Genomic DNA, 22,614 nt, shown 5'->3' with positions numbered 1-22,614 from the left:
TCTCTCTGGTGCCCCTCCTCTCTACCTTTCTCCCATGGTCCACTCTCCTCTCCTTTAGGATTGCTTTTCCTTCTGCCCTTTTACTTCTTCCACCTATCACCTTCCAGAAACTCACTTCATCCCCTCTCCCCCACCCAACACCTTCCCTATCAGTTCGTCTTACCTATTATCTGCCATCTTGTGCTCCTTCTTCCCCCTTCTTTTCCATTCCTGATGAAGGGCCTTTTCCTGAAATGTTGACTGTTTATTCCTCTCCATATATGCTGCCTGACCTGTGGGGTTTTTCCAGCATTTTGCGTGTTGCTTTAGATTTCCAGCGTATGCAGAATCTCTTGTGTTTGTAAAAAGGTAGTGCTAGGTTCACTTTGGTGTTATTTGTGTTAGTTAATCTTGTCCAGTGTAGCAGATGGTAATTTGTTCATAAACCAGTGAAAGGAGGACGAAAGAAATGAGTACTTCTCCACAATGAGCGTTCAATGTTGCCCTGCGGAGAAAGATCAGATATTTTGGTGAAGATGGCATTGGTTTTCTGTGCAAATATATTGGAATTTAGTGTGAATCTGCAGTTGTGCAATAGTTTTGTGAAGTTGAGGGAAGAACTGGGAGTTTACTGTATGAAGAACTTCAACTTGAATAAGCTTGTGAAGAGAGCTTGATGTTCATAGAAATGATGCACTGCTATCATCACTTGTCTTATGCAAGCAGATTATGATAAATTGGAGATTCTGTGGTTGGGGTACCATGTGGGAGCTGTAAGAATCAGGAGTCCTGAATGGTCTTTTTCTTAAAATGGCCATTATCTTGGATTTTGAAATGATTTGCAACTAGTTTGTCATCTGGAATTTTGGATGTAAATTTCAATCTTAAAAATGCATGGCAAGTCTTCTGTTTTATGTTTGTGTCAGGGTTTCTGTGAAGTACTAATGCAGTGCAGCCAGTTTGTAATCTTAGTACCACAGCACATTAAATCATTTTTGTTACAGCAATTCAATCTAAACAAAAAGCAACCAAAACACTTAACTGAAGCATATTTTACACAAACTGATTGCTTCTATAGAATGACCTGCTTGCTGACTCTAGATTAGATTTAGCTGGGAAGTTGACAATATTTATGCAATAGTGGGGATAATTAAAGGGTGTTTATGCCCAGGTTCAAAAACATACTCTACAGTGAAATTTGAAATAATTATAAAATGGGTGTGCATAGAAATTAGTGGAATTAATTATAAATTTATAAGGAGGGAAGAGATTTGAAACTATGCATATTGTAAATAATGTAAGTGGTAGGAAGGGTTTTGCTGCAATGGTGAGATCAGAGATTGGGAGTTGATGGTTTATTGATCTGAACTGTAACAAACTTCTTTTTGCAGTTATAATTTGAAAACATGACACATGATACAACATTATCTTTTAAAGAAATAGGTTGTAATAATGAGATTGCCTTTGAAGCAATTGTAGAATAATTTTTTTTATCAGTATTACAATGAGTAGTTGAAAAGATGGTGGATTCACCAACACCAGGAGACGTTTCTTGCCCCTTTCAGCCAGGCAGATGAATAGTTTTCTATTCTGAATATGCAACCTGGTTTCCCTGTTGCTTGTTTGTTCTCCAGGTTCCTTGGCCTGAATATTCGTGGTATTGAAGAGAACAGCCGTTCAAGAAAAGAGAACCTGCTCCAGGAGAATGAGTGTATCATCAAAATCAATGACTGTGATTTAACAGACAAGTCCTTTGTTCAGTAAGTGTGACCATTTCTCAGCCTCTGCGACTCTAGATTTCCCTGAAAGATCTAACTTGGTGAACAAAACAAGCTATTATGATGTATTTACTCTGTCTACTGTATTAGTGATACAGCATGGATAGGTTCTTCCACTCTTTGCCCCAGCACCCGCCGACAACCTCAATTTAACCCTAACCTAACCATGGGACAATTTACAATGACCAATGTTCTTACCTGGTACATCTTTGGACTGTGGGAGGAAACACTAATGTCCTTAAAAAAAGGCCTACAAAAAAGTAGTGGATACGGCCTAGCCCATCAAGGGTAAAGCCCTCCCCACCATTGATCACATCTACATGGAGCGCTGGCGTAGGAAACCAGTGTTCATTATCAAGGGCCCGCGCCATCCAGGCTAGGCTCTCTTCTCGCTGCTGCCACCAGGAGGAAGGTATAGGAACATCAAGGCCAGAACCACCATGTTTAGAAATAGTTATTATCCCTCAGCCATCAGGCTCTTGAATCAGAAGGGATAACTTCACTTGCCCCAGCATTGAAGTGTTCCCACTGAACTGGACTCACTGTCAAGGACTCTTCACCTTGTGTTCTCTATTTATTGCTTATTTATTTATTATTATTATTTTTTTCTCTTTCTCTTTGGATTTGCAATCTGGTTTTTTGCATGTTGGTTGTTGGTGCTCTGTTGGGTGTGGTCTTGCACTGATTTGCATAGTGTGTTTCTCATATTTACTGTGATTACTGTGAGAAAATGAATCTCAGCACTGTATATGTGTGCTGTACTTTGCCAGAGCCTCGGCGACCACTTAATTTTTCAAGTGGTTGTCTTGGAGGGAAGATTCTGTGAGTGGTCCCCTACGTCCTTCTCACAGCGCAGTGTTTTTTTTTTTACGAGGCCGAGTTGCGAGCTCGACACTCAACCCAGCACGGATGGAAAGTGGGGACTGGATTCGAACCCAGGAACCTTCACTCTGGAGTCCAGCGCTGATGTCACTGCGCCACCAGCCGGCACTATGGTGACTTACAGTGCCTGTAAAAAGTATTCACTCCACTTGGAAGTTTTCATGTTTTATTGTTTTACAACATTGAATCACGATGAATTTAATTAGGCTTTTTTTTTGACACTGATCAACAGAAAAAGACTCTTTTGTGTCAAAGTGAAAACAGATCTCTACAAAGTGATCTAAATCAATTACAAATATAAAACACAAAATAATTGTTTGTGTAAGTATTTACCCCCTTTAATATGACACACCAATTCATCACTAGTGATTTTAGATGTCACACAATTAGTTAAATGGAGACTGCGCTGTGTACAGTAAAGGTGTTTTAATTGGTTGTAGTAAAATACACCTAAAACTGGAAGGTCCAACTGTTAGTGAGTTATTATCCTGGCAAGAACTACACCATGAAGAAAAACTAACACCCCAAACAACTCAGCAAAATAGTTATAGAAAAGCACAAGGCAGGAGATGGACACAAGAAAATTTCCAAATCACTGAATATCCCTTTAAGTATAGTGAAGTCAATCATCAAGAAATGGAAAGAATATAGCACAGTTGTAAATATGCCTAGAGCAGTCCATTCTCAAAAACTGAGTGACCATGCAAGAAGGGGACTAGCGAGGGAGGCCACCAAGAGACTATGACAACTGGAGGAGCTGCAAGCCCGAGTGTCTGAGATGGGCGAGACTGCACATACAACAACTGTTGCCTGGGTGCTTCACCAGTCGCAGCTTTATGGGAGAGTAGCAAACAGAAAGCCACTGTTGAAAAATATTCACATGAAATCTCGGCTAGAGTTTGCCTGAAGGCATGTGGGAGATTCTGAAGTCAGCTGGAAGAAGATTCTATGGTCTGATGAAACCAGAATTGAGCTTTCTAGCCATCAGACTAAACATTATGTTTGGCATGAGCCAAACACTGCACATCATCAAAAACACACCATTTCTACCGTGAAGCATGGTGGTGGCTGCATCATGCTGTGGGGATGCTTCACTACAGCAGGCCCTGGAAGGCTTGTGAAGTTAGAGGGTAAGATGAATGCAGCAAAATACAGGGAAATCCTGAAGGAAAATCTGAAGCAGTCTGTAAGAGAACTGCAGCTTGGGAGAAGTTGTTTTCCAGCAAGACAATGACCCCTAGCATAAAGCCAAAGCTACACAGGAATGGCTTAAAAATAACAAGTTAATGTCCTGGAGTGGCCAAGTCATAGTCTATATCTCAAACCAATTGAGAATTTGTGTCTGGACTTGAAAATGGCTGTTCACTCATGATCCCCATGCAATCTGACAGAGCTTGAGCTGCTTTGTAAAGAGTGGGGAAAATTTGCAGTGTCCAGATGTGCAAAGCTGATAGAGACCTATCCACACAGACTCAAGGCTGTAATTGCTGCCAAAGGTACACCTACTAAATACTGACTTGAAGGGGGTGAATAATTATGCAAATGATTATTTTGTGTTTTATATTTGTTATTAATTTAGGTCACTTTTTAGAAATCTGTTTCCACTTTGATAAAAGAGTCCGTTTCTGTTGATTAGTGTCAAAAAAAGCCAGATGAAATACACTGGGAATCAATGCTATAGAACAATAAAACATGAAAACTTCCGGGGGGGGGGGGGGGGGGGAGGGGGTTGAATACTTTTTATAGACACTGTATATGTACTTTGATAGTAAATTTACTTTGAACCTTTTAACTTTGAAACCAGAGTGCCTGAGGAAAACCCATCCAATCCACAGGGAGGGTGTACAGACTCCTTACAATGACATTGGAATTGAACTCTGCAACACTGCTGTGGCACCCATTGACGTTGGATTTCTTTTTGGATGATTGGCTATCTTTGTTATTCTTCAATTGATGAAGAAAGGACCGAAGAATGTATGTCGCATAGTTAAAAAAATCATAAAATGCTGAAAGTATATAGCAGGTCATGCAGTGAGTGTCTGGAGAGAGAGGCAAGATTAATATTTATAATTTCTGATGAAGGTTGATTGACCTGAAGCATTAACTCTGAGTCACTCTCCACAGATGCTGTCTGATCAACTGAGTACTTCCAACATTTTCTGTTTTCATTTTCTGATTTTCAGTGTCTGTAGTTTATTTGCTTTTTTGGTTTTCACAGTCTTTATTTTCTCATTCATTTTTGGAATCTGGGCTTCACTGATAAAGTCAGAATTGTTTGCCAGCCCTAATTCTCTTAGAGAAGGGGTGGCAAGCCAAGATCTTGAACTGCTGAGCCCTCATCCCGGTGTTGTAGGGTATGGGATTTCAGGATTTAACCACAATGATGACGGAAGACTGCCGATATACTGTATTTCCAAGACAGTGGTGCGCATCTGCAGGTTGTGTGTTCCCATGCACCTGATGCCTTTGTCCTTCTCGGTGGTAGAAACCACAGGTTTGTGAGATGCTGTCACAGCAGATGACATGTGTAAAGCAGTGCATTTTGTGGGTAGTACACTTCTGTTCCAGTACCCTGTATTCTATTTAGCTCAGCTGGTATCTGCCCCATTTTATACTCCATATGAATTGTATTCCACAGCTAATTAATTTTCTACTCCATCCCTGTCCCATGTGAGCCTCAGGTCACTCCTAAAATGCATCAGTGCTCTCTTTTATTTTTTTCTCTGTAGCTTTTTTTGTGCCAGAAACTTCATCCTTGCACTTGAGTATGGAATGTTTTGTTTAGATGGCAGGCAAACAAAAGTACGTGACAATAGTAAATCAATTATTAATGAATTACTTATTCCACAATCTTAATGTATTTGATCTAAAGACTCCATATATTTGTGTAGAACCCTAAGGTATTACAAAATGCTGCATACTTAATGTAGTATGACTCCTGTAAGACATAACGGTCCATTGCGTGTGGTCAACTTCTAATGGCTAGTGCACCCGTTTTTAAAAGAAAAAGAAATTATACTCCATAAAATATTACACATCTCAATCTTGGAATATTGAGTGATCTTCAGAGTTCCAGTGTTCCCATTGTATGGTAAGGTGTATACTGATTCAATCCCTTTATGGTTTTTTGAAGATTTATATTCCACTTCTAGACTTGCGAAGAATGAAAGCTGTTTAACTCTACCTAGCCTATCAGCCCCTTTGATCATTTGCATTATTTAAAGTGAACAATATTGTAACCTCCTTTATTCAGGGGAGTACTAGCCAGATCTATCGTGCTAAAATTTGTAATTTTGTGTTGAGTCATAAGTTAGAATGACACCTGCACAGTGAGATATCTGCATTTGAGCTCCATGGCTCGAATCTGGAGACTGATCAGTGATCGCCAAATCTTAGTTTGTTACTGACTGAGTATCTTTTGCTCCTTCTCGGGTATATGTGGTAAGTCACTGGAGCAAACCGCTGTGACGAACACTGCTCTTGTGCACCTCCTAACAACTGGTTCATCAGATTGAAAATGCCTAAACTCTGTCAGTCCAAAGATGTTTCCTGTTTGTAGGGATGAGGGAAGAAATCAATTAGAGGGAAAAATCAAAACATTTCAAAAATGTGGAAAGCATTTAGTTGGAAACTTTTGTATTTTTTTCCTTCATCTCTTTTAATTTTGTTTTGCAGAGCACAAGAGGTTTTCCGAAACGCATTGCAATTTCCTGCTGTTGAACTCCAGATAGTTCCAAGTTATAACAGGGAACTCTATGAAAAATTTGCAATTGGGTCTATTCTGAGCCACATTCATGACGATGATTCAAAAACCAAAGTTCCTTCTTCAGTGTATTCCAAGCCAGGTGGCAAACCTGCAGATGCGGTTTATCCCAACAATGCTGAGAATAGCTCGCCACCGATTTCAAAGCTCAGTAGTCCAAAACAGTTAAGGAGCAATAACCACTTAATGCATACCAGGAAAGCATCTTCACCAACATCACTTGGGGGACCTGGGACCAAGAAGCAAGGAAAAAAGATCAAAATCGATTTGAAAAAAGGTATTTTTGCATTAAAAGTTTGGAGAAAATTGAATATTTTGAATTATAATTTCTGCATTGGAGTCCCATAAACAGTGTGTTGGTGATCATTTATTCTCTATTAGTGCTGGCTGAGTGTTATGTATTGGCCTTAATCAATTCTGTTCTGAAAGGACAGGAAATGTCTCAGTTCAATATCTTAGCCAAAAGACTGAACGTTTTACAGTTGGTCACTTTTTTTTTCGCACTGGGATGTTAGATGAAATTTCGTGCTCAAGTTTCCAGACTTGAACAACCCTTTTTAAGTAAGATGGCACCAATGAATCATGGCGACGTTCGGCAGGCTACATACAATATTTCCAAGTCTTTCATTGATTCTATTACGCTCATAATTCTATTACTGTTTTATTGACTATGCCCACAAGAAAATGAATCTCATGGTTGTATATGGTGACATATATGTACTTTGATAATAAATTTACTTTGAACTTTGACTAATACCATCAAGCTGTAGCAAAAAGTGGGAAAACACTGTTCTATTCCCTTTGATTTATTCCAGAGTAATATTTCCTTCTGTTTCTTGGGGTTTATATTTAATGTGTAAATTCTTCCTAACTTGCAGGAATACATTATAAACCTCTAATGATGTTCAAAGTTAAGCATTAATTTATTATGTTAAGTGTGTATATGCTACCATATACTACCCTGAGATTCATTTCCTTTCACAGGGAAGAAAAGAAATACAATGGACTTTTATGAAAAATTATACATAAACAGAGACTGACAAGCACCAATATGCAATCTTCAAAATGAAGACAAGTTGTACAAATTAAAATACTGCTGAGAACTTGAGTTGTAAAGAGTCCTTGAAAGTTAGTCTGTAGATAGTAGAACAGTTCAGAATAGTGGTGATTGAAGTTATTCCTGCCAGTTCGGGAGCCTGATGGTTGTAAGGTAATAACTGTTCCTCAGCCTGGTGGTGTAGGCCCAAAGGCTTCTGTACAAACACACCCACCCAAGGATGTCAGTGGTCCTCATCGCTAGCGATGGATGCACACCCACCTCCTACCTGATGGTAGTAGTGAGCAAAGAGCATTTATAAGGCAGCATTGTTCATCCAGTAAAATACAGAGAGGAGGATAGTGGCATATATGAATTGCTTACATAAAATTAATTTGAGGCACCTGCAGCATGGTTTCCCACTTTGATCAATTAAGGTATTATCACTATAAAATACCCAAATAATAAAATACATTTCTTATTTCCTTGCACCTTGTAAAGTGAAAAATCTGTTTTACATTAACAACTAGTCTAATTTAACTAGACTAGGGATGTTTTGTACTCCATGAGTGAACCTTTCATAAAAGTAGAAAACTGACCTGCAATGCAATACACTTGGATTACCATAACAATACTAAGGCACTTATTCTTCGACACCTGTGATTCGTAAAATGTCATCTTATCACTAATGCCAAGTTGAATTTTTGTCCTGACCATGTCATTGTTGCTTGAAACACTCCCACTAAACTATTTACCTTGGTCCTTTATCCCCTTCTATATTTCACATCTTGTGACTTCTATTTCCTAGCTGATTTTAGCCTGCTCCCCAAGCAATTCCTGGTCCTATTCAGTGGCTGCTTTTCACTCTTGTCTCCTGTGTTTTCTCTGTATCCTGAAGATAGAGGCATCCTATTCCCATCTTCATTTGTTGTTTCCAAAATGTAAATGGATAATAGTTAACACACGGGTCAATGAAAATGTAAAGTTGAGGATGCTATTAGAGAAGTCATTATCTTATTTAATGGCAGAACAGACTTTGAGTGACTTGCTCCTGCTCCTAATTCATATGAACATAAAAAGCAAATTGAGAAGTCCTCACTTTGACTTGGATCTATTTCATTATAAAGACCATCCTTGGAAATCTGTTCATTTTTCTAATCTGAAAGATGAAAGTGGCTGATGCTGTCTTTCAGGTAAGACATTAAAAATGAGGCTTGATCTGGACCAGTGGGTAGATGAGAAAATTTCTGTAATATTATTTTCTTTGTCCTTGGTATTAGCCAATCAACTGAATTAACATATTGCTGTTTGTGGAACTTGCTGTGCACATTTTTTTGTAATAAGGCATTGTCTACATTTCTAAAATAAAAAGAGAAGATGTTGAAATGTTCAGTGGAATAAATAACATGGAGGGAGAAGTTAAACCAACAATTCATGTCAATGACATTTTACCGGATGGGGGGAAAAAGAAGTGCAGATGCTGTAAATCCGAAATGATGGTTAGAAGCGCACAAAGGGCCAGGCAGCATCTGTGAAGAGAGAAAAACTGAATTAGCATTTCAGAACATCATTTCTGATAAAGGGCCATTGACTTGCCAAGTATTCCCAGCATTTTCTGCTTTATTTGACATGTGAGAAAAAATGAGACTGAAGATGCAGACAAAGGCATGTTTGTGTGTGTGTGTGTGTGTGAGAGAGAGAGAGAGAGAGAATGAATAGGAGGTAAAAGCAGCAGGAAAATCTGAAGTACATTTGAAGGCAAGAGAGGTTGGTGAGTCAAATGGAAGTAACAACGAAGAAAGAACAGAAACCATAAGGTAGATCAGAATTAGGTGTTTGGGAAAATTAGAGTTGTTGTACAAAACTAATGAATGCAATGTAGGGCTCAGCAAATTATATTAAACCGGGCTGCTGTTCTTTGAGATTATATTTGAATGCAAGCAGTATGCAGATAAACTCGTAGCACAGTTTATGTCATGTCACAGCAATGTCATGTGTGACATTGTGGGCATCACAGAATATCATGGCTGAAAGAAGATTAAACATAGTTTAACGGAGCTTAATGTCCAAGGATACACATCGTATCAAAAGGACAGAAACAGAATCAGAATGAGGTTTAATATCACCAACATATGTTGTGAAATTTGTTAACTTAGCGGCAGCACTATAATGCAATCCATGATGAATATAGAAAAACCATATTGCATTACGTGTGTATATCTGTGTATGTGTGTGTGTTTATTTATTTATTAAATGGATACATTAAATAAGTAGTGCAAAAGCAGAAAATAAAACAAAAGTGGGGTAGTGTTCATGGGTTCAATGTCCATTTAGAAATCAGATGGCAGAGGAGAAGAAGCTGTTCCTGAATCATTGAGTGTGTGCCTTCAGGCTTTTGTACCTTCTTCCCGATGGTAATAATGAAAAGAGGGAATTGCTGGGTGATGGGGTTCCTTAATGATGGACACCGCCTTTCTGGGGCTGTGCTTGTTGAAGTTGTCTTGGATACTACGGAGGCTAGTGCTCATGACGGAGCTGTCTAATTTTACAATTTTCTGCAGCTTATTTCAATCCTATGCAGTAGCTCCCCGTACCAGACAGTGACGCAGCCAGTCAGAATGCTCTCCATGGTACATCTGTAGACATTTTTGAGAGGTTTAGGTGACAAATAAAATATCCTCTAACTCCTAATGACACATAGCTGCTGTCTTGCCTTCTTTATAGCTGCATCGATATGTTGGGTCCAGGTTCAGTCCTTAGAGATATTGATACCCAGGAACTTGAAATTGCTCAGTATCTCCACTTCCAATTCCTCTATGAGGATTGGTTCATGGTCCCTTGCCTACCTTTCCTGAAGTCTACAATCAGCTCTTTGGTCTTACTGACGCTGAGTGCAAGGTTGTTGCTGCGACTCCACCCAACTAGCTAGTATATGACACTCTCTTGTCACCATCTGAAATCCTGATAACAATGGTTGTCTCATCAGCAAATACATAGATGGTATTTGAGTTATGCCTAGTCACACAGTTATGGGTGTAGAGAGAGTAGAGCAGTGGACTAAGCACATATCTTTGAACTGTGCCAGAGTTGATTGTTAGCGAGGTGGAGATGTTATTACCAATCTGAACAGATTGTGGTTTTCTGGTTAGGGTCGAGGTTCCAGTTGCAGAGGGAAGTACAGCGACCGAGGTCCTGTAGCTTTTGAATCAGGACTGTAGGAATTATGATGTTAACTGCTGAGCTATAATCAATAAACTGCACCCTGACATAGGTATTTGCATTGTCCAGATGATCCAAGGCCATGTGGAGCACCTTGAGATTGCGTCTGTGGTAAACCTATTGTGGTGATAGGCAAATTGCAATGGATCCAGGTCCTTGCTAAGGCAAGAGTTGATCCTAACCATAACTAACCTCTCAAAGCATTTCATCACCATAGCTGTGAGTTCTACTGGACAATAGTCATTAAGGCAGCACACATTGCTCTTGTTGAGGGCTGGTTGCCTTTTCGAAGCAGGTGGGAACTTCCAACCATAGCAGTGAGAAGTTGGAAATGTCCTTGAATACTCCTGCTGGTTGGTTGGAACAAGTTTTTAGAGCATTACCAGGTACTCCGTCAGGTAGGCATGACTCTGTTGATTAAAAAACATGAAATCAAATCATTAGAGAGAGGTGACATAAGATCGGAAGCTGTTGAATCATTATGGGTAGAGCTAAGGAACTGTAAGAGTAAAGAGACACTGATTGGAATTATATACAGAACCCCAAACAGTAGTAAGGATGTGGTGTACAAATTACAATGGGAGACGGAAAATGTCTGTCAAAAGGGCAATATTACAATAGTCATGGGGGATTTTAATATGCAGGTAGATTGGGGAAAATCAAGTTGGTGCTGGATCCCAAGAAAGGGAATTTCTGGAATGCCTACGAGATGGCTTTTTAGAGCAGCACATGGTTGAGCCCACTAGGGATCAGCTATTTTTGGATTGGGTGTTGTACAATGAACCGGAATTGATCAGTGAGCTTCAGGGGACAGTGATAGAATTAACCCTGCAATTTGAGAAGGAGAAGCTAAAGTCAGATGTATCAATATTACAGTGGAGTAAAGGGAATTGGGAATAGCAGAGGCAGGAGAGAGGAGCTGACCAAAATTGATTGGAAAGGAACATTAGCAGGGATGTCAGCAGAGCAGCAATGGCTGGAATTTCTAGGAGTAATTCATAAGGCACAAGATATATACGTACCAAAGAGGAAGAAGTATTATAAAGGCAGGACTACAAAACTGTGGCTGATAGGAGAAATCAAAGCCAATGTAATAGCCAAAGAGAGGGCATATAATAGAGCAAAAATTAGTGGGAGGTTAAGGGGTTGGGAAGCTTTTAAAAACCAACAGCAGGCAGATGAAAAAGTCATAAAGAATGAAAAGATGAAATACAAAGTTAAGCTAGGCAATAGTATTAAAGAGGATATCAAAAGTTTCTACAGTATATTAAATGTAAAAGAGAGGCGAGAGTAGATATTGGACTGCTGGAAACTAATGGTGGAAAGATGGTAATTGGGCCAAGGAAATGGTGGATGAACTGAATAAGTATTTTGCATCAGTCTTCACTATGGAAGACACTAGCAGTATGCTGGGTATTTGAGAGTGACAGGGTGCAGAAGTGTGTGAAGTTGCCATTACTTGGGAAAAGCAGAGACTGATATGAGGAGCAAGTTGGTTGGATGCATGGTGAGGCTTAAGAGGAACCCACCGTGCTTTTGTGCATGAGAGTAAAAATGCAAGATTTATCCAGTATCAAAACCATCAAATATTGAGTGTTTTGGATGACTTGAGCTTGAGAAAGCATTATATAAACCATTCTCTTTATTTGGTATTACCTCCAGTTATTATAGAATATTATGAACGCATTAACAGGCATAACTATTAGGCTATTTACTGTGTATATAAAATGTAGAACCACCCCTCCCTACTCCCCAAGAGTCAAAGGCAAATGTACTGATAACCATTTTTATGACTCTTAGCATTCCATATTTTTCTTTTATGGCAATTTATACAAAACTTCTATGCACAACAGCCTTTGGCAAAGGAATTAGTTACTTTTTTTCTGTTTTATGATGCAAATGCTGGATAATATATGGAGGATAAACAGTGAACTGTAAGTGGAACAAATAAATGTTTTCTTCAAATGAACATTTCCCATTATCTAGGTGCCCATTAACTGGAGTATACTGTGCATTGGAAATCAATTGGGGCCTGAGAAAATTTCCCCTTTGGAAATGAACATTCTCATTTACTATTTTTCAGCTGTCGCGTTAGTCAGAGCCTGGAATCAGCACTTTTTTTTCTGTGTGTTGTCACATGGATATAGTGAATGTTGCTCATTATACCCACTCTTTGTTGTAACAGATTTGTTAAGCATAACATTTCAAAGCGTCAAATCATTTCCAAACACATGTAATGCATGCATTATTCAGTCTTTTTTTTACTTCACCCCCAACAAACTACAAGGAGGCATGGTGTCTTGCCATTGAGACTGCCTTCTAATGAGGAATATTGAAACTCCTTTCTAAGGCGCTTATTGTTCTTATTATTGGGATTCTACTTAATTTCCAAGGGTACATGTGATTCTACCACACATAATCTCCTAAAGAAATTGTATCCAACAATTAGGATCTTTTTATTTGAAGAGAAGTAGTGGATTAGATTCATTCAGTTGCTAAATAGCTCAGTGCCAGCTCTGTAAATGGTGAGGCCAAATAGGTTACCTTAACCGTGTTCTTCTTTCTGCTCAAATGCTCAGCGTCTGTAAGTCTGTCCTTATTTAATGTCTCTGTTGGGAACTGGGACTGAGAAAAACAGTTCTTCCCATGTAATGGGCTCTGCCACCCCAGTGGAAGGTACAAGCCAAAGTCATCTTGTACTCACTGCTGCCCGGGCTCAGGGGTCACTCTGCCAGCCAAGCCCTCTCTTACACACAGTGGATCTGCTGGCAATGCCACCTTCTCCGAAGCTGCCTTCAACCCGTTCAGCAAAGTTCAGAGTTCAGTCAGTGCAAGTTTATATCAACGTACATAATATACGTCACCATACACAACCCCAAGAGTCATTATAGACAATAGGTGCAGAAGTAGACCATTCGGCCCTTCGAGCCTGCACCGCCATTTTGAGATCATGGCTGATCATCTACTATCAATACCTGGTTCCTGCCTTGTCCCCATATCCCTTGATCCCCCTATCCATAAGATACCTATCTAGCTCCTTCTTGAAAGCATCCAGAGAATTGGCCTCCACTACCTTCCAAGGCAGTGCATTCCAGACCCCCACAACTCTCTGGGAGAAGAAGTTTTTCCTTAACTCTGTCCTAAATGACCTTCCCCTTATTCTCAAACCATGCCCTCTGGTACTGGACTCTCCCAGCATCTGGAACATATTTCCTGCCTCTATCTTGTCCAATCCCTTAATAATCTTATATGTTTCAATCAGATCCCCTCTCAATCTCCTTAATTCCAGCGTGTACAAGCCCAGTCTCTCTAACCTCTCTGCGTAAGACAGTCCAGACATCCCAGGAATTAACCTCGTGAATCTACGCTGCACTTCCTCTACAGCCAGGATGTCCTTCCTTAACCCTGGAGACCAAAACTGTACACAATACTCCAGGTGTGGTCTCACCAGGGCCCTGTACAAATGCAAGAGGATTTCCTTGCTCTTGTACTCAATTCCCTTTGTAATAAAGGCCAACATTCCATTAGCCTTCTTCACTGCCTAATGCACTTGCTCATTCACCTTCAGTGACTGATGAACAAGGACTCCTAGATCTCTTTGTATTTCTCCCTTACCTAACTCTACACCGTTCCGATAATAATCTGCCTTCCTGTTCTTACTCCCAAAGTGGATAACCTCACACTTATTCACATTAAACGTCATCTGCCAAGTATCTGCCCACTCACCCAGCCTATCCAAGTCACCCTGAATTCTCCTAACATCCTCATCACATGTCACACTGCCACCCAGCTTAGTATCATCAGCAAATCTTGCGGGTATTCATAATATATACAAGAAATGCAATGGATCAAAGAATGATTACTCCCATCCAATGTGCAATAGACAACAGGCTGCAAATACTAAAAGAGAATTATGGGAAAGATGTCAGCAAAATAGAGAGAGTACAGAGGAGATTTACTAGAATGTTACCTGGGTTTCAGCACCTAAGTTACAGGGAAAGGTTGAACAAGTTAGGCCTTTATTCTTTGGAGCATAGAAGGTTGAGGGAGGACTTGATAGAGGTATTTAAAATTATGAGGGGGATAGATACAGTTGACATAGATAGGCTTTTTCCATTGAGAGTAGGGAAGATTCAAACAAGAGGATATGAGTTGGGAGTTAGGGGGCAAAAGTTTTGGGGTAACACGAGGAGGAGCTTCTTTACTCAGAGAGTGGTAGCCGTGTGGAACGAGCTTCCAGTAGAAGTGGTAGAAGCAGGTTCGATTTTGTAATTTTTAAAAAAAAATTGGATTGGTATATGGACAGGAAAGGAATGGAGGGTTATGGGCTGAGTGCAGGTCGGTGGGACTAGGTGAGAGTAAGTGTTCGGCACAGACCAGAAGAGCCGAGGTGGCCTGTTTCCGTGGCTTTAATTGTTATATGGTTATAAAAATAAATAAATAAGTAAATAAGCAAGCAAGCAACATATATATTAAGCACATAAGATGAAAAGTTCTTGAAAGTGAGTCCATGATGTCAGTGTTGTGGTGAGTGAAGTTATCTTCTCTGGTTCAAGAGCCTGATATTAGAAGGGTAATAATTATTCCTGAACTTGGTGGTGCAGATCCTGAAACTCCTGTACCTTCTTCCTGGTGGCTGTAGCAAGAGGAGAGCTTGACCTGGATGGTGGGGGTCCGTGATGATGGATGCTGCTTTCCTGCAATAATGCTGCATGCAGATGTGCAGAATGGTGGGGAGGGCTTTACCTGTGAAGCACTAGGCCATATTCACTACTTTTTTTTTGCAGGATTTTCCATTTAAAAGCATTGTTGTTTCCATACCAGGCTGTGTTGCAATCAGTCAGTATACTCCCCACCCCACATTTATAGGAGTTTGCCTAGGTGGCATGCCAAATCTTTGCAAAATTCTAAGAAAGTAGAGACATTGTCTTGCTTTGTTCATAGTGCCACCTATGTACTGGATCCATGTCAGATCCTCTGAAATTATAACACTAGGGAATTTAAAGTTGGTGACCCATTCCACTTCCCCAATGAGGACTGGTTCATGGACCTGTGGTGTCCTTCTCCTGAGGTCAGTAATCAGCTCCTTGGTCTTGCACACATTGAGTGAGAGCATGTTGTGGCACCACTCAGCCAGATTTTCAATCTTCTTCCTATATGCTGATTCATCACCACCTTTGATTTGGCCAACGACAGTGGTGTGGTCTGCAAACTTGAATATACATTGGAGCTCTGCTTGGCCACACAATCATAAGTGCAAAGTGAGTGGAAAAGAGGGCAAATTACACAGCCTTGTGTTGATGGAAATTGAGGAGGAAATGTTGCCAATCTGACCTGACTGTGGTCTGCAAGTGATATTGAGGCCATGATCTATAAGCATATTGATTAATTTTGAGGGAATACAAGTCCTCCCTGGGTTGCAGACACCCAACTACGCACAGCATGTACATGTGATTTAATATTCTAAGATTAATGAGATGAATGGAGATTGATTTGCCTGCTGCGGTGGGGCTGCTGTCATCTTCCACCAGCTGGGAATGGAGTAGTCTCTGTGCTGCCTTTCCTCCACTGAGCTGTAACAATCGGGGTTGTGTCGGTCTGAGTGAGTTGGGAGCACAGAGCAAACTCTGTTGCTCACTGAATCAATCAGGCCGGCTGGTGGTCACTCTTCCCGTTCCTGCTCGCTCTCCCGTCGCAGCTGCTTCTTCCATCCTCTCCCACGCACTGCTGTTTATTTCTGATTTACAAACAGTTCAGATTGCGAGCAGTTCTCAGGGCCAGAACACTGTCATAATCTGGGGATTGCCTGTAACACTTAAAGGCAGGCATGGCCACAGAAATGCATAGACAGTCCACTGAGTCGTGTAACCAGTCATATTGGTTGTGATGTCACATGAATCTTCACTAACGTTCACAGATTGAACATTATAACATTGTCTTACACTTGCAACAGTAATTAAAAATTAATACTAGAGAGCAATTAATTTCCAAATTTTAAATTGTTATCAGCAGAATTTAATAAAAAAAAGTAAATTATAAAAAATAAAGCAACGGGGTGCTGGAAAAGGGTTAGTAACATCATGAAGGATCCCACCCAACCTGCTGATGGACTGTTTATCCCACTCCCATCAGAGAGGAGGTTACGTTGCATTCACGCCAGAACCACCAGACTCAAAGTTATTTTCCCCAAGCAGTAAGGCTGATCAACACTTCCGCCCACTAACCCGCCCACCATTTCTTTATTATTTCCTAATAGTCACTTGATGTATAGACAGGCTGTGCCTAGTGTTGCTTTATGGACATACAACTAATTGCTGTTTATGATACATCCTGTATTTATATTTATTGGTGTTTAATTTATTATTATTGTCTTCTTTATCCTATGTTTTTTGTGCTGTATTGGAGTCAGAGTAACAATTATTTCATCCTCTACCCTTGTGTACTGGAAATGACATTAAACAATCTTGAAAATTGAATTTTTGTGCATGACTTCTGCCCCTTTATCACCGTTCTTGTGAGTTCAAGTGAATGGCCTCTCCTTTCCTCTGCCAAGTCTGACCTGATGCAGATTCAGCAGGCTGATTTCCCCAATATAAGTGCTCAGGAACTGAGAACATTAGCACTTAACTCCTGGACTCCAGGAACAATATCACAAACAGCTTTGCAGAATTTTGGGATTTATGAGTATGTGCACACTTATACACTTCCTCAGAGATAACAAGGTAAATCAGGAACTGCTGTTTCTCCAGAAAAATATTTGGAATACCGTATACATTGAAGGTTTCTAAACAATTGAGGAAGCTGCAGCCTTTTAAAAGCCTTTGTCAGAATCTGGGTGTGGTTAGAATTTTTTCTGTGATTTGTGCGCAAGTACTCCAAGATCCTGCTACACTTCACCTATCTGCAGCCTTTCTTCATTTAGATAATAGCCTGAGGATCCAAGTGCATAACCTCCTCACTTCCCCACATTGAGTTGCATGTGCCCAAGTGTTTGCCCACTTGCTCATCCTTTCCATATCCAGTTGTACAATTCTGCTGTCCTTATTCCAACGTCTTCTCCCGCCTATTTGTGTGTCATTGATAAACTTGGCCACCCTCTCCTCTAGGTTATTAATATAAACCAATAAGTAATTGAAGGCCAATTTTATATTGAGACCTTCCACTAGTTGCATTCTACCAGCCTGTTTATTCTTACTCTGTGTTTTATAGGCTAACCAACCTTCAAACCACATGAATGCAATATTCCAAACAGCATGATCTTATCTTTTGTGCCAACCTTTTATGTGACACTTTGTCAAATACCTCCTGAAAACCAAAAGGAGCTACATCTTAGAGTATCCATATCTAAGAGTGTTGAATGTTACATCCTCAAAGAGCTTTAGCAAACTTGTTAAACATGATTTATCTTCTATAAAACCATGTTGACTAGGTTCCATTGCATTAAGCCTCTCTAATTGACTAGCTTTCCTTTTTTTTGTTGATAGACTGCAGCATCTTGCCAATAGCAGATGTTAAATGAACAGTTTATAGTTATCCACTTCCAGCTTTCCTGCCTTCTTGAACAATGGAGTTATATTTGTAGTTTTCCAGGCCATTGGCAACTTCCTGGAACTCAGTGAATTTTGAGAAACCTCATTCAATGACTCTTACATCTCTTCAATGATTTTATTTAAAATCCCAAGTGTCGGCATCTGCATCTGGTGACTTGTTACTTGCAATATCTTTTTTACAAGTTCTTCCATTGTGTTTGAAACCAGCCTGTTAGAAATATTTGGGATGTGTACAGTGTCCTCCATTCTGAACCAATGTAAAGCATTGGTTTAACTTATCTGTCATATCCTTGTTTCTCATTATTAATACCCAACTGTCACTTTTCCAAGGGTACCACACTTCCCTAGCTATCCTCTTCCTTTTCAGCTATCTATAAAAACCCTTACTGTTTGTTTCTATATTGCTTACCAGTTCTCTCTCAAAGTCAATTTTCTCCTTCCTTATTAACTTACTTTTTAGACTCTTGCTGTTGGTTCTTGTAAGATTCGCAGTCCCCTAGTTTACCGGTAGCCCTTGCCATTTTACATATTCTCATCTTTATTTAGCATTTCCCTCGACCTCCTTTGTTAATCATGGGTGGTTCATCTTTCTCCTGCGATTCCTCTTTCTAAGTGGGATGAATTTCCGCTGAGCATTATAAATTAGTTGTTTAAATATCAGCTACTACTCATGTACTACCCTATTCCTTAGTCTATTTACCCACTCAGCTCAAAACAACCATACATTCCTATCTTTTTAAAGCCTTCTTAAAATTGAGGACATTGGTTTTGGGACCCCAGTGTTTGCAGTTAAGTAGTATCTGGAATTCTACCATGTTGTGATTACTGCCCCTTTTGGGATCTTAAACTGCAACATCTTTTATTAATTCACCTCATCACATATGACCAAATGTAAAACAGCCTGTTCTTGGGTAGGTTCTGCAACATAATGCTTTAAGAATCAATCCTCAAAGTGCTCTACAAGCTCCTCTTTCATGGTGCTTTTGCTAGTCTAATCAACATGTAGATTAAACTTACCCATGATAATTACCATTCCCTTTTATTCATGCCTTTGATATTTTCCCATTTATGCTTTGTCCTGTCGAACTGTCACACTATCCCTGTTAGTTACTATTTCCAGTCAAACTAATTCTACATCCTTACTGATATCATGACTGAACAATTTGCTGATTCCTCCTTTTATGAACAAATCTGTCCCATCTCCTTTCTCTTTTTACCTACTCTTGAATGATCTGGGCTATTGCGTTGCCAGTTCTGAAAACACAACTCAGAGCATAATGTGCAGAACAAAAAGATATGTGTTAAGTATTTTAAAGGAGAAAAAAGAGGTATAGTAAAATTCTATTCATCTCATCTTTCAGGATTTTGGTGCCAGGCCTGCAGGTTTTCATGATTATTGGATGTTATTTCCCCATTAATAAACTAACAAACTTCTGATTCACTTTTTATTAAATATTACTCCCTAGTACACTAAACTTTCCAATGAATTGGAAGGGAGGGTGGGGAAACAGGTTGGTGGTGAGTTTGAAAACAGAAGGAGGAAAGGGATCCCAGTGAACATAGAGGAAACACGGAAAGTGGGGTCTTGGTGAGTTTAATGAGTGTATGGGAAATGGGCCCTGCAGTTCGTGTAATGGGATTGCAGGAAGCGGGGTACTGACAAGCTTAAAGAGAGCATGAAAATTGGGGACCTAGTGAGTTTTAAAGGGAGCATGTGAATCATCACCTGAAGGATCACTTGCAGAGTCACCAGGATTTCTGAATACTGCAGGATTATGAAGACTCTTAATGTTGCCATATAGCATACCATGTTTTTACATTAGGCACTTCAAGTGTTTTCCTCACAATATTATTGAGTGTTTGCAGAAGATTTTTTTCCTATACAATAAATAGTTAAATCCAGTGACTATCCTTTTCTTACCACATGCAGGGTCAGAAGGACTTGGTTTTACAGTGGTCACAAGAGAGTCAAGTGTACATGGACCTGGTCCCATTTTGGTCAAAAATATTCTTCCGAGAGGAGCAGCTGTTAAAGATGGTAGACTGCAGTCTGGAGACAGGATTTTAGAGGTAAGGAATTCTTCTGTGTCTTCATTATGAAAGCAAGGTCCAGGCGACACAAAATCTGTGTTTTGTTGGCAAGCTACAGAGATATATTGATTAGTCTTTCCTTAATGCTGAATTCATGATGACCCAGAATCTTATGACAAAAGATGCCTGTCATTTTATGCTGCACTTTACTAATATTAATTTTTTATGCCATTGTTGTGCTGGATTATCACACACAGATACTGCTAGTTCTTTTGAGTTTTGTGTAGATTATTTGAATTTTATTACATTTCTTTTTAACCCTTTATTTCCTTAGGAATCTGTTCACTGTGTATTTTTTCCCCTCTTCAGAGTCCTAATCTACTACCTTTTTAACTGTTCCTTTTGTTACAAAAATAGACTATATTCAAGCAAGAAACAACACTAATCTTTGACATTCATAGCCAATGCATTCGGTACTATAAACTTTTTAAAAGGAAAAACACAGCACCATAAGCCCTTATATGGCTCCCCGAGGTGATCTATCCTTTAAATGTTTGAGGGGCTTTCCAAAAGACTCAGTCCCTCCATGTGTGGTATCAAAAGAACCCTAAACTGTGGCCCTTCTTCACAGAGCCTTAGTGTTGGCTGAAGCTTCAGTGCTTCCCTTGACGTTCATTCCCGAGTCTGGTGTTCGGGGCTGGTTTACTTCCCTTGAGGTGTGCTCACAATCAGTACTGGGTTGTTACCTTAGAGTTGAGGAGAGATACACAATAAAACAGGCCCCATTTGCTCTCTAGGTCTGGGTCTAAGATGAATCTTCAATCCTATACTAATCATTTTAAATATTTTCACAACATTTTCATCAACTTTCCCAGATTCTACCACTCACCTACACACTAGGAGCAACTTCCAAGCGGCACGTTTTTAGGTTGTGGGAAGAATACACCATCAGGAATGATGCCTGGGCTAAAGCAAGGAGAAATATTATATACCAAAGTTTCTTTACAATTGCATTCTCTTTAAATACTGTTTATTATTAATTAATTACAAAATTGTTGAAGATAAGATTGGAAATAAACCGTTTCTCCATTGAGATTGTAATTCTAGTTTCTCCTTCAGAGGTGTCTCTTCAATCACTGATATCCACTTCCAGACCCTAACTATTTCAACCCTTTTGATCATATTTCATACGCTACCCAATTCCAATAACATTTCTTTATATAGAAAGCTTTTAATTTAATATATGCATGCTCCAAATGAACAACTTTTCCCAAATAAAATTCAACCGTGTCGTAGCATGACAGATGACCGAACACTTGGCTGAAAATATGGTTTTTAAGTCTACCTTTAAGGAGAAAGCAGGAGAAACAGAGTGGCTTAATGAGACAAGTTTAGAGCTAAGGGCATGTGTATCTGAAGGCTTGGCTGCCGAAGGTAGATTGTAGTGAAATGGAACTATCTTGCTTGGAAGTATTGGTGCTGCTAGAGTAAGTGATATGAAAGAAGAAAACAGTGTCTTTCATGACTTCACCTCATTGAGTTCAGACTTCATTAGGAAATGCATATGCTTGTGCGGAAAGGGTTTGAATGTTGCATATTGCAGGAAGAGGAAAGCATTCATTTCAGAGTTCATTCTTTGTTAGGAAGTCAGGCTAGTGGTGTACTGCTGGTTCCCATTTCCATCCTAACAGCTTGGCACCATCTGAAGATGATTATTTACGCATGCTGAAACATGCTGCCTCAGATTTTCCATCTTGGAAAAATGAAAGCTTTTTGTTGAAACTGCAGGGAGTAAGCCCTTATGTCTTTTGGTTTCAGATCCATTGCCCAACAAACCGAGCCTACAAGTCAATCTTAAGTATCAGGAGTTTTAAGGAAAGGATGTTCAGTGATTAATTTATGTATAAAGATGTACTTAAATTAAACGCATTTCCTGTGGAAAAACACTGTCAATTCAAGGTAAAATGATATCTGTCGTATTGTAGAAATTACCGTTTACAAGCTGGTGTTATTCTTGAATAACAGCCAGTGCTTGGCTAAGTTCTGAATTCTGAAGTATGTAATGAATCACTAGTAAATTGGTTTACTGTTGTCATGTGTAACAAGGTACAATGAAAAACTTTGTTTTGCCTGCCATCCATATAGATCATTTCATCATATAAGTGTGTTGAGGTGGTAGAAAGGAAACCAATAACCAAAAGCTGAGTAAAGTGTTATAGTCACAGATAAAGTGCAGTGCAGGTAGGCAAAAAGGTGCAAAACCAAAATGAGTTCGATACTTCCTCTTTCCACATCAGCTAACTGACATTCAGGTTCTTGAACAGCATCTTATCCAATTAGTGATTTTTTTTTATCTGAAGGAGAATAAATTTTTAA

At 39.6% G+C, this 22,614-nt stretch overlaps 1 protein-coding gene across 4 annotated transcripts in view; it reads left to right on the top strand.

Moving 5' to 3' along the window:
* LOC140728185 (partitioning defective 3 homolog B-like) overlaps positions 1-22,614 on the top strand; it is a 1,189,360-nt gene that overhangs the window by 531,875 nt on the left and 634,871 nt on the right. For all 4 annotated transcript variants that reach the window (XM_073046530.1, XM_073046528.1, XM_073046527.1 and 1 more), the window contains 3 exons: positions 1,614-1,739; positions 6,315-6,679; positions 20,138-20,277. In XM_073046530.1, coding sequence (XP_072902631.1) covers positions 1,614-1,739; positions 6,315-6,679; positions 20,138-20,277 — 631 coding nt within the window. The remainder of the gene's footprint in view (positions 1-1,613; positions 1,740-6,314; positions 6,680-20,137; positions 20,278-22,614) is intronic.

The sequence above is a fragment of the Hemitrygon akajei genome, chromosome 5, assembly GCF_048418815.1.
Source record: "Hemitrygon akajei chromosome 5, sHemAka1.3, whole genome shotgun sequence".
NCBI classification, from domain to species: domain Eukaryota; kingdom Metazoa; phylum Chordata; class Chondrichthyes; order Myliobatiformes; family Dasyatidae; genus Hemitrygon; species Hemitrygon akajei.
Note: the sequence above shows the minus strand (reverse complement) of the source record. Positions and strands in the feature narration are given on the sequence as shown.